Raw genomic sequence first — 18,812 nt, 5'->3', positions numbered from 1 at the left:
TAGACAGATTCTCCCAGCACTTTGATTTGTCATATCCTGAATTCTCTAGAAAACAGAGTCCTAAGACCAAAGCTAACACTTTATTAGGAAATACAATACCAGAAAATCAGGGGTGATAGGAAAGAGGAAGGAGACAGGGAAAGAATGGATCAAATATGAGGTGGTGCATTACCAGACTGACCACTTGTCCTAACTGACTGTTGCTTGGTGTCAGGAACAACTGGTTGCTCTCAAAAGAAGCCCTTCAAAAAGCTAGCTATATGAACTCTCTTAGGGTAGTTTGTCCAGGGGCAAGAAGGAAGAAGATGATTTACTGGTTCCTATCTCTTAGGACTGAGTAAAAAGTCTTCTCTCAGATGGCTAATATCCCCTGTTGTCTTGGGCTATTCATGTGTGGGCATTGGGCAGGCCCCACCATGTCACATGTCTCAGCCAGAAAAGCCCAGAATCAAGAGGTGAGAGGCACACAGCATGGGCATAGGAGGTGCAGGCCAATAGACTATGCTTTCATGAAGTTAGTTACCATCTCAGCTGGGGCAGATCAATGGCCAACACCTGGGGAACAAGGGGAGCCAAGAGGATCTGATATACAAATCCCTCAACTGTTAATATTTTGTAATGTAAAACTTGTTCTTGTTTAAGCATATTTTGATAGTTATAACACAGGCCAATGCAGTATTTTGACAAACGTAATGCCCCCACATATTTTTAAGCTGCTATATCCTTAGTGATTCTCACTGTTCATTGCTGTATAGTTGCTCCTGCATAGCTATAATCAATTCACACTCTGGCAAGTACTCTTGAAAAAGGCTTCTACTGGTACATCCAACTCAAGATTGTGCTGGTCTCTGGATAATACCTGCTCAAATCCAGGAAGAACAAGATGATTTATTATTGCTAAAGGAACATTGTCCATTAATCACTTAGCCTGCAAAAAATTAAAAATGCATATTTTATTATACCCATAGCTTAAAAAATTTCCAGTAGGCAAAGAAGAATGATGTCAACCACTTCAGTAGGTAGACAGGGCACATCATATTTTCTATTGATTCCCTATCTTCATTGGCATCTAATACTGATTCATAATGAATTGCCAAAGAAGATACTGGTGTCAGGACAAGCTTTTGTTTTTGCAACCTGCTAAACTGTGTGCCAGGGCCAGTAGCTGACTTTCACCCTGTCCCCATGGGCCATGTGAACAACAGAAAATGTCACATGCAATTTTACTTTTTTTCATGTAAATATAATTTAATCACTTTACATTTGGCATCTCCCTTGGAAAATGACTTTATTTCCTGTTCACTAGAAATTCAGTTATTCCAAAACCAATTTTCTTTATCCATCTTTGATTTCAAAACCTGAAAAGACTTTACCCAACAAATAAATATGTGTTTCAGGATTAAGCTCTTCAAAAATACCCTGGAACCCTATATAACAATATAAACATTACTAATCAAATCAAATGTGACCATTAGAAGAAAATAATTCATACCATGTGAACTATTATGAAAATGTTATAACTTTGGCCCCATTCAGGAACACAAAATCCCATAGAAGATTAACAACTACAGATGAACATTTTTTAAAAACATTTATTTATTTATTTATTTATTTATTTATTTATTTATTTATTTTTGAGAAACAGAAAGCACACAAGCTGGGAAGGAGCAGAGAGGGAAACAGAGAATCCCAAGCAGTCTCCATGCTGTCAGCACAGAGCCCAATGTGGTGCTCAAACCCATGGACCATGAGATTATGACCTGAGCCAAAACCAAGAGTCAGATGCTCAACTGACTGAGCCACCCAGGCACCCCTACGGATGAATTAAGTCTGTCAATTCCCTGAGGCTCTTGTACCTTATTATTTAGCTCAACAGTTTCTTTTTGGCAAGAAAGATAATGATAGCCCAGTAAATATTATAATAATGATGTGTGAAGCATATCCTGTTCTTAGGGAACTAAGTGAAGAAAGAAAACTGTCAAAAACACCCCCCATCCATTTACCTATAATATGGTCTGCTTCTCATTTTGGCACTCAGGTAGTATCTGCTAGAAGCAGATAGGCAGACTTACAGTTGACTTAGCATGCCAGAGAAAGCTAAATTGTAAATTGTGAGGTTCTGTGTGGTTGTTATTCTTCAGTCAAATTTCCAGCACATTTTTTATAATAATGTGTCTGGAGTTAGAACGGAAAGTATTAAAATCAATGAGAAATTTAAACTACATAGACTGACACAGCAGTTCTACCTGTAGTAATTTAGCCCACAAATATTCCATCAAACGTAATCCTAGATGATGATAAAGATGTTCGTTTCCATGTTGTTTGTAACAGCAATTCCTAAAAATAACCTAATATCCTTTGATAGAAGAACTGGTCAGTCTATTAATTTATTAGAGTACAGCCCTTTTAAGAATGAGGTAGACCTATATTTCTGAGTTGTAAAAATTCCTAACAACAGAAATTCAAAGTTTCTTTATTTTTAAAAAAATTTTTTTAATGTTTATTTGTATTTTTGAAACAGAGAGAAACAGAGCATGAACGGGGGAGGGTCAGAGAGAGAGGGAGACACAGAATCTGAAACAGGCTCCAGGCTCTGAGATGTCAGCACAGAGCCGGACGTGGGGCTTGAACTCATGAACCGTGAGATCATGACTGGAGGCGAAGTCGGACACTTAACCGCCTGAGCCACCCAGGTGCCCCTCAAAGTTTCTTTAAAGAGAGTTAGAGGTTACTGCATTTTGGAGGTGGACATGAGTTAAAGTTTCCTTGGAAGAGCCATTTGTCAAAAATTCATCAATTGCGCATATCAAAGAATAGGGGGCTTGAAAGGTGGCTAACACCTACCAAGCCAGGCTTTGGAATTACTCTTGACCTCTGAGATCTATTATCAAGTGAAAAACACGAATTACGGAGCCCAGGGAACACATGTGGATGAATTGAACATACACATTTGCCTCTCTTCCCCAAACTGCATTAAATAGAAGAGAAAAAAATTAAAAACACCTCAAATCCACAAAGACCAGAGGATAGAAGACAATATCAGAGAAGGAATCAATAAAATTTTGGAAGCTAGAACCAGATAGGCAAACATATAGTTGACTTTGCATGCCAGAGAAAGCTAAAAACTGTCTATAGCACAGAAATTTTCCAGGCAGCTTCTGAGGCAGCAGTGAAGGTAGGGGAAAATGGAGAGTTGGTTGAAAGTTTGTAAGAGAGACAGTTGGATCTTTAGAGCTTTCCTACTTCCTGACCATAGCCTGGAGGTCTTCTTGCTGGAGAAGTAAACCAAGAGAGACCTTGGAATCAGTCACAGTTGGTGGGAACAAAAGAGCTCATCTCACCAATGGTTACGTGAAAATACACTCAGTAAATTGTGTCCTCCTTTCCCTAACAGAGCTCCACAAAGACAAGGGACCGGGTTGGCCTCAAGAGAAAAAAAAAATTCATATAATAGATCTCCTCCTGATCACCTTATATAAAACCACTTCACAATAACTGCCATCCATAGAACTTCCAGTCAGCTCATAGTTACCTCATCTTAAGTAGATAGGCTAGGATTACTGGACATTTAAGAAAATCTATTACACCAAGGACAAAATAACAAACGGAACAAAAGAAACTCCAAGGAACAGAGACCTTGAAAATAACATCAAACTTCCCCCCAAAAAACTATAATTAATTTCTTCAGAGAAATAGGAGACTACACCCATGACCTAGCTTCCTATTGCAGCTATATAAAAGGAATACTCAGAGAATATAAAGAGATCTTAAGTATTTTTATAATAGAAAGGTAAAAAAGTAAGTAGAAGGGTTGGGGAAATAATGTGAAGAAATCTCTCAAGAAAATACAAAAAGAAAATGCAATAAAAAAAAAATAAAAGATGAGAAAATTAGAGGATCAGACCGGGAGGTATGATATTGAAATAGGATTTCAGAAAGAGAGAATAGAGATGGAATAGAAATGAGGCAATCAAAGAATTAATACAAGAAAAATTTCCAAATCTGAAGAACGTGAGTCTCCATGCCCATTAAATTCTGTAAGAGAAAGGAAAGTCAGAAGAGAGGTGGACCTGTTTCTATGTTAGCAAAAGCCAAAAAAAAAAAAAAAAAAAAAAAATCTTACTTTACATGGTTGCTACCAGGACTGAACTAAAGGATATTTCCTGTGCACTTAGAACTGTGCCTACCATATATTAGTAGTAAGTGTAAGAAAACTATTCAGTGAAGGTGCTTGCATTAGTTTTGAAACAACTAATGGTTCCTCCTTTTCATATTTCTCCAATCCATCTATGTTGGTTGAGTGGTAGCAACAAAAGAGTTTTATAGCTTCACACAGAGTGAGTCTTTGCTGATCATCTGCTAAGCCCTGGGAGTCAACATTTCCAAACAGGCCAGCTTAAGCTGAAGAGAACCCTTGGGCTCTGATTGGATAAGGCATCCAGGACTGAATGAGACTAGTGTGCAGTTCACCTTAGGGTATGGTCAATTCAGTTACTCAGTAGCCTTAGCTGGGAGCTAAGCCACATCCTTATTTTGGAGTTCTCAGTTCTACACAAAGATTCCTTATTATCAATGGTTCCAAAGAAGTGGAACTCAGCATTAAAAGAGGTGTACCTTCTCTCTAAAACCCCAAACTGACCGCATTACCACAATTAACAAAACCCAAATCAGTAACCATGCTTCCTGCTTAATCCTCCAATTAAGTACAACACAAATTCATGCATCTTCTTTATCATAAGTCATTTTAATTGACTAATTAATGCATGGATAGTGACCTCTCTGCTCACTTTTGTGCTTGGCTTGGAGTTAGTTCTTCCATCTTTATCTGCCCTGGACAAGAGGGCCAGCAGGACTTCAGCACCCTGGACCAGCCCAGCCTTGTTCCATCAGACCCTTAGAGCAGAAAGTAGGAAAGGAAGTCATTTGTTCTTTATGTAACAACTTTATTTTACAGAGGAAGAAAGAGAGTGGTTGAGTGATTGATCCAGAACAATATGCAGTGAGTGGAAAAGCCCATCTCCAGAATCCTGGCCCAGGACTCTTGATCAAATTCTGGCTTGATTAACTGCCCTTGTTCTTCCTGTTGTCTTCTGTTGCACACTTTTATTTACTCAAGATCAGCTCAGTAGTTATTTCTGGTTTCTGCCTTCTGGGAAGTTTAATTATATAAGAAAGAAAATGTTGAAATGGAATGTTAGTCATTAGAGTATCTGTGGTCCACAATAGCCAAAATGCGGAAGCACCCAAGTGTCCATCCACAGATGAATGGATAAACAAAATGTGGTATATACATACAGTGGAATATTATTCCACCTTAAAAGAAATTCTGGTACATGCTATATTGCAGAGGAAACTTGAAGACATTATGCTAACTGAAGTAATCCAGGGACAACTCTACTTATATGAGGTACATACAGTAGTCAAATTCATAAAGATGAAAAATAGATTGGTGGTTGCCAGGGGCTAGTGGTGGGGGTGGAAGATGGGGAACTCTTATTTAATGAGTACAGAGTTTCAATTTGGAAATACAAAAAAGTTCTAGAGATGGATAGAAGTGATGATTGCACAACCATGAGAATACACTTAGGGCACTGGATTGTATACTTAAAAATGGTTAAAATCATGAATTTTATGTTGTGTATGTGTGTGTGTGTGTGTATAATATATTATATTATAGTATATATTATATATATATTTTAATATATATAATATGAATATTTTATATATTATATTTTAATATATTACATACATTTATATTATATATTTTCATAATATATAGACAAAATAAAAAATTTTTTCTGCTTCCAGGCAGCCACTGGATGACACTGCGATAAAATCTTGTGAGTGGCTTGAGGCCATACATGGTCCAGCTGGACCCATTCCAGATTCTCTCTCCATTCTTTCATGGTTTCCTCTCCTACTTCTCTTTCTTCATGTCTGATTCCCAGCCCCAAGTCAAATCTAGTTCAGAGAAACTGGATTTCTGAGGCACCAGGGCTTAGAAATGAAATCTTTTTCTATTTTGCTTGTATTTCAAACTTTGTCCACATTCCTCAGAGAACCCAACAGTCAATTAAGTTAAATTCAATCCACACAGTCAGTAGTATAGACTCTGCCTAAATTCACATCTCCAAATTTGTAGTGCCTTATTCTCTGACTCCTTCAGAACGATTTCTGATAATCGAGACTGTCCCCTCCTTGAGTATGGTGGGGCTAGAGGTGCTCTGCTAGAGTCCCCCTGGTGGTCCCAGGGAAGAACCGTGACTCTCTGTGCACCCCTCTTTTTCAGTGCACTGCTTCCTGTGGAGGGGGCTTTCAGAAGAGGACTGTGCATTGTGTCTCCTCAGAAGACAACACAACTGAAGACCGATGCGTGTGTGATCACGAAGCCAGACCTCCAGAAGTCCAGAAGTGCAGCCTGCAGGCCTGCAAGAAGAGTGCTGGTGGGTGAACGCCTTTGCCCAGGGGGGAGAGAACATTTCATCAATAAGGTGTCCTGTATGAATTGGTTGTGGATAATTTTAGTCCCCTTTATTGAGCGAAGAATCTTAATGCTGAAGAGGCCAGCCAGCTCCACTCAGAGCAAGCTGTCTGTTGATCTGGTGATCCTTGAGGGATTATCTCTTTCATTTTCCCGTCTCAAAGCACGTTCACACTGATGTCATCCCACACAGATGAGAATCACTTCTGTTTTTTCAGAAATTTCTGAGAGATGCTCCAGCCTTTCTCAGGAAACCAGTCAAGTGGTGAACGGCTGTCTCTATCAATCCAGCACCACTGGCTTAGGTCAGGTTCCACAGAAACAGCTCTGAGGTACAAATTTGTGTGCAAGGGATTCATTTAGGAAGTGCTCCCGAGGAAAACCATTAAGGGAATAGGAGAAGCAAGACAAAAGAGGGCAAAAGCACAGCCAGGCTGCTGTTTCAGACTGGTCCCACAGGGAAGCTCTAGGGTATAAGCTATGTGTCAGATCTGTCTGTTCCTGAGGCCTGTGAGCTGGACTTTCACACTCCCACACTCTTCACATTGGCCAATGGCTACACTGGGGAAAGTGAATTCGCAGGTCTTAAAAGCTCTCTACGTGGAGAGACAAAGCAACTCCAGGAGGGTCTGTGAGCAGTCCTCCAAAAGAGCAAGAATCACTGGGTATTAGAGGCTACAGAACAGGGATGCTGGGACTTAGCAGCGTAGGGGGTTGGGGTGACACATGAAAATGGACCAAAAAACATTAGGAGGGACACCTGAACAGAGGAAGATCACTGTTACCTGCTACATTCAACTTCCACTTTCTGAAAGCATCCTGATCTGAATAACGTATGGTCACCTTCGTCATTTAAGTCCATTGAGCTGCAGCCTGGCAAGGTTAAGTGGCCCGTTCATGAAGACCCAGTGGGCTGACTTCAGAGCCAGAGCACCAAGCCAGGTCGTCTCCTCACATGCGTCACTTCCTCGGGGGTGAAAAGAATCCAGCTTTGGAATCAGACAGCAATGGGTTTGCATCCAGTAGCAGCCTCTTTCTACCTGTGACCTTGGCAAATTATTTAACACTCTGAGTCTGTTTCCTTTTGGATATAAAGAGAATAATAATACAAGCTTTCTGAAGTTGTTGTGAAGATTTTAAACAGCAGGTATTAAGTGCCTTCAAAAAGAGAAAAAATTCCATCAACAAACCAGTTCAGTTACCTCCCTTGGGCAACTTACTTCATTTCAATAGACTACGCTTTCTTCTATCCACTTATGAATGAATGGCTTCAAGCATAAGCATGAACTCTAATGTCCGTTTCATTGGTATTTGAGGCTTCATTAATATGTGAGATTTTAAAATTAAGTTAAAAACCTAGGGAGGAGATTTTCAGGCAAAGAGAGGATTTTTTGATAGTCTACTTACATCCATTACAAAGCGGAGGGTACCTCCTGTAGATGTAGTCCTGAAATTGTGATTTAGATGGTCAGACTGAATTTACTCTGTCCCTATTTATAGAACTGACTATTAGACGTCATTAGCTAAGTGAAAAACCAGCATGTGGGTCAGACACAGTGGTGGTATTTTTCTAAAGATTGTTAGAGATTAGTGGTAGTGGAGCCTGTGTTCTGTTCATCTGTTCCTTGCCTCCTTCCAAGTACTGAGGGGACTGGCATTCAATGGAGACTGCCATTAGAATTCATACCCTGAGATTTTCCTTAGAGGTTGCGTGTTTACAAATCATGCAGGTATTCAGCAAATATTTGTTGGGCCCTGACTGACTCCATGCTAAACATAATGTCAAACAAGGAACAAAGCTGCAACCCAGTGACCCTGATAAGGGAGGTAAGAATGTTGCAGGAGTTCTTGGAAAGGGCATGGACTGGGACCTGGGGAGAGCAGGGAAGACCTGTAGAGGAAGTGAACGATGTGTAGACAGGTCACGCAAGAGGCTCCTGAGGGGCTTTCTGTTTCTGCAGTAACCAGGAAGAATACAATGTCATGGCACAGGAGTCTAACTCAAGTATGAAGGTCATGGGAAGTTAGGAACTGTAGAAAGCAAAGCTGGAGCTTGCGATGCATGCGGATGAGTGTGGACTTTATCCTAGAGCAGAAGGAGCATTGAAGTATTCCAAGCAGGGACATGGAGATGAGAAAGTCATGCCAGCTGCCATGTGGAAGATAAGACCATTCAGGAGACTGCAGCTGTCCCCCAAGCCATAGACGTATGTGGCATGAACTAGGGTGGTGTGCAGGTAGGGAGAAGTAAGTGGATTCAGGAACTACTTGACAGGAAGATTTGGCAAGTCTCTGTTCCTGGGGGAATAACAGGGAAGATAAGCCCAGATTTCCAACCTGGGCAGCTGAGTAGAGGAGGCTGCCATTCACTGAGACAGGCCCCCCCAGGAGTGGGTTTGAGAATGAGGAAAGGAAATGAGTTCTGTTTAGGACATGTTTGTTGAGGTGACTATGAATCATTTGGGTAGGAGTGTCCTGTGATTGGTTTTCTACACAGATGCAGAGCCAAGAGGGAGATCTGAGCTGGAAATTCTGAATGTAATACACTGAGGGAGAAAATGCTTTAGATGTGATTGTCATGCGCAACTTCTTTCTGACTAACTTGCATTTGGGGGTGGCTATCATTGACTTTATTTGAAACTCCGAAAGAAGCTACTACCTAACGCTCATTTTCAGAGGTGTTATTGGTCCCTGGACTGGCTGCCTCAGCATCACCTGGGAGCTTGTTAGAAATGCAGGGTCTCAGGCCTCACCTCAGATCTACTGCATTTAAATCAGAATCTGCACTTAAACAAGATCCCCAGGTGATTTGGATGTACATTAAAGTTTGAGAAGCACCCTGTTCTAGATCAAGGAGCCAATTTGAGACCCTCTTCCCTTTGTGTCATCTCATCACCTTCTATGGTACCGTGTTTTTCAAATGTTAAGGCGATATAGTATCTGTCTGTATTGTGTTGATTTTTATATAATTGAAACAGCAAAAAGGCTTGATTGACCATGCTCAGTGTTGTGGGCTGTTATTTTTAAACTCTATGTAGATAGTCTTTAACTGTCTTATCACTGGACAACGCCATCTTCAATAATCAAAACTAGGTGAAATGCATACATGGTATTTTTATCTTGAAATCTCACACTGAGAAGATGGTGACTAATAGTTGGGTGTCAGTGGATGCAAATAGCAATGAATTCCACTCACCTCAACAATTATCAGGGCAACAAAAGATAATTACTAGCTTCTCCTGAAGGCAGAGCCATGCTTACTCATACAGAAACAACATGAAGAGCAGCTTCAAGAAATTCCTTGATTTAAAGAATCTACCACCAACCCTGACCCCTGAGCCTTCTAAAATGCTTTGAAAATAAGTCATTCGGTGCCTGGATTCTTGTCAGTCAGCCAGCCATCACAATAAACATACACCCTGTGTCCATCCTGTAGAATCAGGTATGAATTCCACATAAGGTTTGCTTTCCTCCAGGCCATTTTACTTCCTTTAGATGCCATCAAAATTGTTAATGATTTAAATTCTAAATCAGAACTACCATTTCCATAGTAGAGACTATTAAACCCTTTCTAAATATCTAGAAGATAAAAAAAAAAATTAAAGATTTAACAAATTTTTAAAAATTTATCCAGAAATATGTACTATCAAGTATATTCTAGGCATTATATTCATAATGATTATAAAACAAAAGCAAAGCTCTTATGTGCACCATTCCTGGGTTGTTTTTTAATGAGGGAATGAGGGGTAGAGAAGGCAAGAAAAAGAATAAGGAAAGTAATGAAGACAGTACTTGGACCCAGAGTTGCTACAAATGAACATTTGAATCAGCAAACTTTCTACTCAAGAATATTCTTCCAGATGAATAGAATTTTGTGTTTTCATTTATTCAGCAAGTATTACTGATCACAACATATGTCTCAGACAAATGCTAAAAACTGAGGGGACAGAAATGAGTACAATACAGCCCCTGGCCTCAAGGAACCCAAACTCTGACAGAAACTGAATTTGTCAGCAATACTGAAATCGTTTTAAACTTTCTTCTATGGGAAAAATATTATCCTTTCAACCTAGACACAGCTGACAACAAAGAAACAAGCTTATACGTGTCCCTTTAAATTTCCAAGCGTGGTTTCTTTTGAACAGGCAGAGGCAAATTGAGATCTCCTCTCCAAGCCGCCCCTAATTATAAGCATTGTGTGTGCTTCGGCCAGGATCCAGTTTGCTGATGAATACAACAAGCCTTCATTGTTTTATTATAATAAAGAGAACTGTGCAGTTAAGCCGTGCCATGATGTTGGGCTCATGGTCATTATCTAAATGAGCTGCTAAACACAGGCCTGGAACACACTCCCAATATAGGCCACCTCTATCCTCCACTCGTCTTTCAAGTTCCCCACTCTCAAACAGGAGCACCCCAGGATCCAGCATGCTCCCAGTGTTCTGAAGACCATTGAAAAGCAGACTTTGTGATCTCATGATTCCCAAGATCAGGCAAGAACACCAGGCATGGTTGAGCCTCTGTCAGTCACATAGGTGACCTAACCTGACAACAGGGGGCCCCGTGTGAGCAAATGAGGATGTTCTTTTCAAGGAAGATCTGTCCATGTGTCCTCCTCCTCCCCTATCACCAGTACAAGAGATTCATTCCCTCGGTGTCCGAGTTTTAGAAGTAATGAAACAACATTCAAATTCCAGCCACCATCTACATACCAGCTATGCAATGTTGGGCTAGTTACCAAGCCTCTCTGGAAGCTTCTGTTTTTAAAAGAAGAATAGCTATACCTACAAGTAAATTTCTACGTGCCTCAAATAAGGCAGTATATGTGAAGTATATTGTCTGGTAATCTGGTAAGTGCTTAATAAATTGTATTTCTGTTATTATTATTGTCATAGGAGGGGGGGGGGGTGTATTACTTTCCTAGGGCTACCATAAAAGACTACCAGGAGCTAAATAGCTTAAAACAACAGAAATGTATTCTCACAGTTCTGGAGGCCAGATGTTCAAAATCAAAGTCTTAACAGGGCCATGCTCTCTGTCTAAGCTTCTGGTGGTTGCTGGCAATCCCTGGCTTTCCTTGGCTTGTAGCTGCATAACTTCAGTCTCTGCCCCCATCATCACATGGCCAATTCCCTCTGATGTCAGTGTCTTCATGTGGTTTTCTCTTCACTATGTGTACCTGTCTCCTCTTCTTCTAAGGACACCAGTCATTAAGGGTCTACCCTATTCTGATGTGACCTCATCTTCATATATGTCATTATTACATCGTCAAAGAAATATTTCCACACAAAGTCACATTCACACGTACCAATGGTTAGGACTCCAACTTTGGGAGACACTAAAACTTCGGAGGACGCAATTCAGCCCACAATAGGTTAAGGGATTTGGGAGCCTCTAGGAAGCCTGTTCTATAATGGTAGACATGCTTGAGAGGTCACACTTTAGCCCTCACAAAAAAGACTCACATCACTATAGAAGAGTTCAAGATGGAATGTAGTAGCACGTTGGAGCAAATATTGCAATAGTAATACAAGTTTGGAGACTGAGACAGAAGGGATCCACGTGGGGCAGCATGGCCAAAAGAGGCTTTGTGGAGAAAGGGGACGCAAGCTGAGCCTTCGCACTTCCTCTGTCTTCTTCCTTTCCCGAGGTGACCTCAGTGCTCACATTTCCGTGGCAGGGAGAACGTGGGGCCGAGAGCTACACCAGATGCACCTCTTCCATCCACCGTCCACAAGGGCTTTAGGAGATACTGACTGAGAAATTGGAGCAGACCTGGGACACCCAGGCTTCCATGCTGGCCCTGTTCCAAAGCCAGCAGCCTAGAGAGGAATCTTTGTCTCATTCTGAACAGCTGTCCACATGATGGAGGGCCAGCCCTCAAGGAGAATACTGGCCGCTCTAGCAGAGATGAGGGAGACGAGGACCTCCAATTCCTATTCCACAGTAGGAATCCCTGGCTGAAATGTGTGCCTTTCCTGAAACGTGAACGCACCTAAGAAAGTTTCCTGTGGAATTTTATAATGGGCTTAGGGAAGGGGCCTGAAGAAGAAAAGAATCAACAGTGAAGATTTTGGGGGGATCTAGGCACATTGTGTGTTGCCTATTCCCAAGTGCTGTTAAAACTTGCAAACAAAATAGGATTCTGACAGCGAATAGAAGACATTTATTTCTTCACAAGAAGAAAAAAAACACAAGGTGCATTCAAGGGAATGATGAGTTATGAGGAGATACAAAGCATTTTTTGCCTTCATGACCTGAAGGTGAAACACAGTATAAAGAGGAAAACATACTGTCACAGATTTTGGGTAAAGACAATGTTACCTCAATTTTTATTTCTACTGACAGTCCTATTTACAAAGGACAACAGCCTCTTTGTGAAAATGTTTTTCTTCAAGATGATTCGAATCTCTTCTGGAAAGAAGAAGGAAAAGCAGCCAGAGCTCTGAGAGGCACCCATGCAAAGTTTGAAACAATTTCACTTTGTAGAAGAAAAATCTGCTATTTGGGGCCTCACTGAATTTCTTCCAGCCCAGGACTGCATGGACCAGTCCAGTCTGAATACTGCTCCTAGAATGTGTGTGGTGTTGATGGTCGCTGAGAAATTCCCCGCTTCATGGATGAGGAGAGCAGGGCCAAAGGAAAAAAAAAATTGAGAAACTTAATTACCTAGAGCTGTTAGAGTAGAACAAGGATTAGAATCCAGGGGAATTATTTGTGTATGTCTTATGGCTTCATCTACCAGGTACATTTCTGGAGGGCAGCGACCACATTCTGTATACCTGTATCCTTTGCTGTGCTGAGCTATGCTCAGAACACATTGGTTAGTTGGCTAGCTGGGTGATTGCTTGGTGCTCTGAGTAATATGACTGATAAGAGCATAAGCTCTGGGGTCAAAACTGTCTCTGTTTAGATCTGGCTGTGCCACTTACTAGCCAGGGAACATTGTGCAGGTTTTTAACTCCTGTAGGCTTTACCATCTTCATTTGTGTAATGGAAAGAGTCATTTTTACCCGACAGTACTGCTGGGATGATTAAATGAGGCAATGCATGTGAAACATTGCATTCAACTGTTGCAAAACAATACTGCAGAGCAAAACATCTCTAAACTTGGGGACTACAATCATGTGTATTTTGCTCAGCATCTACAGATCAGTGGAGGGTCAGATGATCTAGCTTGTGGTTGGCTGGTCTTGGCTGCAAGCTGTAGGTCCGGTCTAGGTTTGTTCCATGTATCTTTCATCCTCCTTGGTCCACTAGGTGCATGAACCATGTCCTTCTCACAGTGATAGCAGAAGTTCATCAGGGCAGGCTCCTCCTCCTGCACCCCCCAAAGCCCTGCAGGGAATGCGCACTTAGGTCACATTGTCCAAAGCAAGTCATAGGGCTAAACCCAAAGTTAAGCAATGGAGAAGTATTCACACCCACCAGGCAGCCACGGCAAGGGTGGGAATGTATATGACACTGCTACGCAGGAGTGAAGAATTGTGGCTGATAGTTCAGTTTAACACAAATACTTTGCAGAGTGTCTGATACATAAACAGTGTTCTGTGGATGTCAGCTATTATGAATTATTATGAAACCTTTCTTGGTAGATGCATAACATCTTCCATTAATAGAAGTTGTGTTCATTCACTTACAAAGGATAATCTTTGCTTTTTCTTATTTTTCTCTCCTTCCACAGATTTACTTTGCACCAAGGACAAGTTATCAGCCAGTTTCTGCCAAACACTAAAAACCATGAAGAAATGTTCTGTGCCCACTGTGAGGGCTCAGTGCTGCCTTTCATGTCCCCAGACGCACATCGTCCGCACCCAAAGGCCAAGAAAGCCACAGTCGCTCAAAAACCCCGAAGCATTCTAGTCCAGAAGGAAGCCACCCTCCACCACAGACTGCAGCAACCTGCTGATGGTATACTTTCTAGACCCGGGGACCACTGCACTGAGGTTTTTCAGGCCCAACTTCGGCTCAAAACAAAATCCACTGTGTTTTTTAGCCACAAAACATCCCTGCAAAAGGCGTGGGACTGTGATAGCTTGCTGTTCCCTGACAGGCAGGTGAGATATCCAGGAGAGTCAGGCATCTCCTGGGATTGGCTCCCAGGAAAGGTGCCAGATTAGCTAAGTCAGTGACATGATGTCTTTCCCCTCCTTAAAAATAAAAACAAAGACACCAGGATTTTCCCAGACTACCTCAGGAGTATCAAGAAACAGAACCAGATGTATCCAGGTAACAAATAATCTTGTTAATTTCCTTAGGTGAAACCATCCTTTTTTTCCTTCCTGCTTGGGGAAGCTGTTGTTGAATATGTCATGGGAGAGAGCTTTCAGGAACATTCCTTTACTTCACCCAGGCAGAGGACCACTTTTTTCAGCCAGTACTCACTGGAGTCAGGGAGAGAAAGTGCTGGCTATATCACTCCGTCTACATCACTGTAGACTCCATATCTGGACTGTTTAGACTCCCTTGCATGCCTGGAGATATAAGAAGAAGAGAAAATGGGCAGAAACTATAAGATTTGTAAAGGTAAAAGATTTAGCTTCATTATACAGAAGACATTTCTGACTCAAGGATAATTTCTATGAAAACTCTTAAAAAGCAAACGAGCAGAAATCAAATTCTTGCTAGTATAAGAAAAGAAACATGGGTCTTTATTCTTCCCCCTTTCCTGGCAAATACATTTCCTTTGCAGAAGAATAGATGAGTCTTCCTGTCTGGCGTTTCCTCTCTAGCACTTTCCCTGCCTGAGTCATCAATTCAGGTCCAGCTGTGTTTCCACTGCTGGGGGTTTACACACAACAGCTACTCTAGACAGGTCTGTGGCTGCAACGCACCCCTGCCTACCCCCAGGACAGAAAATGGTGCTCAAGATTAAAATATTTCAAAGAACCAGGTAAACTGTATTAAGTACAAGAACTTGGAACGCACCTCTAGTCTTGAAAAAAAAAAAAAAAACAAAACTCAAAAGTGAGGTTAAGATGATCTACTTCCCAGTACACCCAGTAGTTAGGTTTAAGGTCTGTTTCCTGGGATGGAACAGGCAAGTCAGGAGAGACCCAAAAAGTGAAATGAATGTTGGAATGTTTATTCTGGACATTCTCACCACCAATCAGGAGGCTGTGGTCTCAAATACAAGGCAAGTTTCCTGGGTGGGTGGGTAGGGAGGGCCTCAAAGGGAAGCAGCCCTCAGAACCAGTTCTTGACAGAGCGGGAAGCAGGGATGTGGACTTCAGGTAATGGGTAGCACATTCCAGACTCATGCACAGGTAGTGTAGTGTCCCATAGCTCTGGTGGATTACCTATCTGTTCAGCAGAATGGTGCTATTGAATAATGGTGCTAATATCTAGATGGTGGCAGAACTAATATAAACATATAGATAGATGTACAGGTGGGCGAGTCCATATACATCTATTGAATGTGTGATGGTGTTGCTGGCCAATGCCAGTTCTATTGCTTGGATACTAGAAGCTTAAAATTTTTATATTATGTGCTTTTTCATTTTCTTTCAAGCCATTAATGTCTATTATTCTGATAAATTCCTGTGGAAAATAGAACACTGGGGTTGGGATGAAATTTAAGAAGGAGCAGAAACAGGAGGAAAGCAGAAACATTTACCTAAAGCCAGGGAGGTTATTTCTCAATAATAACGGCCTTGTGTTTTCTCTCTTTGAATTCAAACACTGCTGGTAGATGACAATCATTGGTGAAATACGTTTTAGAGAGAAGAGGTTTAAATGGTTAGTGACAGGAGTGGAGGAGAACCCGATTTTTTCTAATGAGGCCGTTTGCAGAGACCGTCCCCAAAGTGTAGTGTAGGCTTTCAGGGGGCCGAATTTAGCAAGCTGGGTTGATTTAACTTCACCCGGTACTGTACTATCTAGCATCAGTTTATGCATGCCATCAGAGACCCGGGTATGACCAGTCTTCCAGAACTCAGGAACAAACCTGGATTCCTACTGACCTCAGCAAACTCAACTAGGCCAGATTTCTCAATACACGAAATGGACCATGTTATTTATGACCCACATGGCAGAGAAGATGATAGACATGTGGGGAGGGTCTGGCCAGATATTCCATTCTAGGCCTTTCTCCAGTTTCTTAAAGGCAGGAAATGAGCCCCTAATCATGTATCACAGACGTTCACTGCCTGTATGGAGGCTGTGTCGTGAGATAGTTGTGTGGCATCTGTCAGTCTGTACTCCAGGATAGAGTCATCTGACACAGTTGTTACCTTGACAGTCACTCAGCTTTGGATCATCAGGGTTTTGACAGGTCCCCCTGCTTGCAGTCATAAAGAGGCCTCAGATTTAACAGGAAGGCTCTAAAGACGAGAACCTAGATGGTACCTTCACCATTCCTTGGATGTTCACAGGGGACAACATCAAACAGCATTGTTGATTTATTGAATGCATGTCCTCCTTTCTTCCCACCTTGAACAGGCAAGTGAGAAGTGTGGCAAGACATGCTGTATACACATCTGCCATGAGCCAGAGGGGCCACCGCAGGGTCTGGTGCTTAAATACAGTGAGGTTCTCAAACCCAGTTTGGTTTATTTCCATTGTCTTTCATAGTGATAGAGTTCACTGTTCTCTGGAAGGTTGTGGGTGAATTGAATTCTTGAACATTGAAACATAGTTTAACACACCAAGAGAAAATATTCCAAGAGACCAGCGAAGACTTTTCAAAAAAAGAAATAATTTTGTGGATACAAACAATTGCCTCTTCATGGAAATGACTTGTTTTACAATGGGTTTTCCTGGTGCAGTCATCCCAATGCGGTGCTTTCAGATATTTAATGAATGTTTACTTCATCAAGTTTCTGAAACCAATGTGAGAGATTTATGCTGTTTCAGGCTATAATTTCCCAATCAATTGGCTGAAATCCTTCAAATTCTAAATCTACACCCTGCTACCCCAGAGACTGCCAATCTTAGCTCTTCTCCCTCTGACTTTAAGATGAAGTCCTGGGACAGTGTATTTGCTGCTCGGTGCACAGTGATTCACTCTCAGGGGAGAGACCACATGACGTGAACTGCCTGGTGCTACAACTTAGCCAACATATTTGATGCTACTCCTATTTTGTTGTATTGAAAATTCAAATATTGTTAGTGTTAGCATTATTTTAAGTTATGTCATTAAAAAAATCATTGGCAAAGCACAGTTCTACCCATGACTGTCCTCCACAGTGGTTGTATGATGTATATGGCCCAACCCATGTGCTCTCCCTGCATCTCTATGCTATGCTGTTTTGCCAGGCCCAGCCTCCTTTAGGGGTACCTTGGTGGGTACCTCAGTATTTAAAGCCAGAGTGTAATCATAGCCTGCTATCATGTAGCATTAATAAAATCGCTAAACTCATTGATGTTTCCATGTGATACATTTACTCCTGCCGTGAGAGTCCCACCACCCACCAGTATTACCCTGGAATTTAACAACTGGAGGAGGATGCTGTCAACTTCTTCCTCCCACACTCCTTTGCAAATTTCTTCCTACTCCACCCCTAGATCATTATGTCATCAGATGAGTCACCTCCCCGGTGACGTAGAACATACGTCCCTTCTTGTGAATGTTGATGCAGCTGACACAATCCACCATATGATGACCCAAAGTGATGCCTAAAATTCTCCTCAGTACCAGGTTCAGTACTGATGGAGGTCACACCTCCATCACCAGCTTTGTGGGATGTTGCCAGAGCTAGAGGTCCTCAGTGTATGCAGACTTGCAGTTCACAGCATAACCTATTCCCTCAATCTATCCAGCATGTTGACATAACGTTTAAGAGAAACTAACCCACCTCTAGAGGATCTTGCTCTGGAAATCCAATCCTTTTTCCAAAATGGTACCTAGCATAGCAAGTGTAACCAGCAAAAGTAGAATTTGGACATAGGGACATGGAATTTATTCAAATGGAATGAGTAAAAATGAGGCTGGCAAGAGCCAAGCATCTGTAGGCCTACGATGTTTGAGGGCATGCATAGGAGCAGTAGGAATCATTTTTGGTCAAGAAGACATCACAGAGGTCCATGAACACCTCCTTGTTTGTACCTTAAAAGCTTTTCTTTCTGTGGGGCGCCTGGGTGGCTCGGTCGGTTAAGTGTCCGACTTCGGCTCAGGTCATGATCTCACGGTCCGTGAGTTCGAGCCCCGCGTCAGGCTCTGTGCTGACAGCTCAGAGCCTGGAGCCTGTTTCAGATTCTGTGTCTCCCTCTCTCTCTGCCCCTCCCCTGTTCATGCTCTGTCTCTCTCTGTCTCAAAAATAAATAAACGTTAAAAAAAATTTAAAAAAAAACACAACTTTTCTTTCTGTAATCACTGGGTAACTCTTATCCT

The 18,812-nt window shown here is 41.7% G+C and overlaps 1 protein-coding gene across 1 annotated transcript in view; it reads left to right on the top strand.

Moving 5' to 3' along the window:
* ADAMTS12 (ADAM metallopeptidase with thrombospondin type 1 motif 12) overlaps positions 1–17,840 on the top strand; it is a 330,050-nt gene extending 312,210 nt beyond the window's left edge. Inside the window, exons 23-24 of the mRNA XM_078444728.2 lie at positions 6,290–6,443; positions 14,166–17,840. Coding sequence (XP_078300854.2) covers positions 6,290–6,443; positions 14,166–14,344 — 333 coding nt within the window. The 3' untranslated portion in view covers positions 14,345–17,840. The remainder of the gene's footprint in view (positions 1–6,289; positions 6,444–14,165) is intronic.
* Positions 17,841–18,812: the final 972 nt, after the last annotated feature.

This window comes from Panthera onca, chromosome A1 (assembly GCF_046562875.1).
Source record: "Panthera onca isolate mPanOnc1 chromosome A1, mPanOnc1 haplotype 2, whole genome shotgun sequence".
Taxonomy (NCBI): Eukaryota; Metazoa; Chordata; class Mammalia; order Carnivora; family Felidae; genus Panthera; species Panthera onca.
The sequence above is the reverse complement of the archived record's forward strand: the minus strand, read 5'-3'. Positions and strand labels throughout refer to the sequence as shown.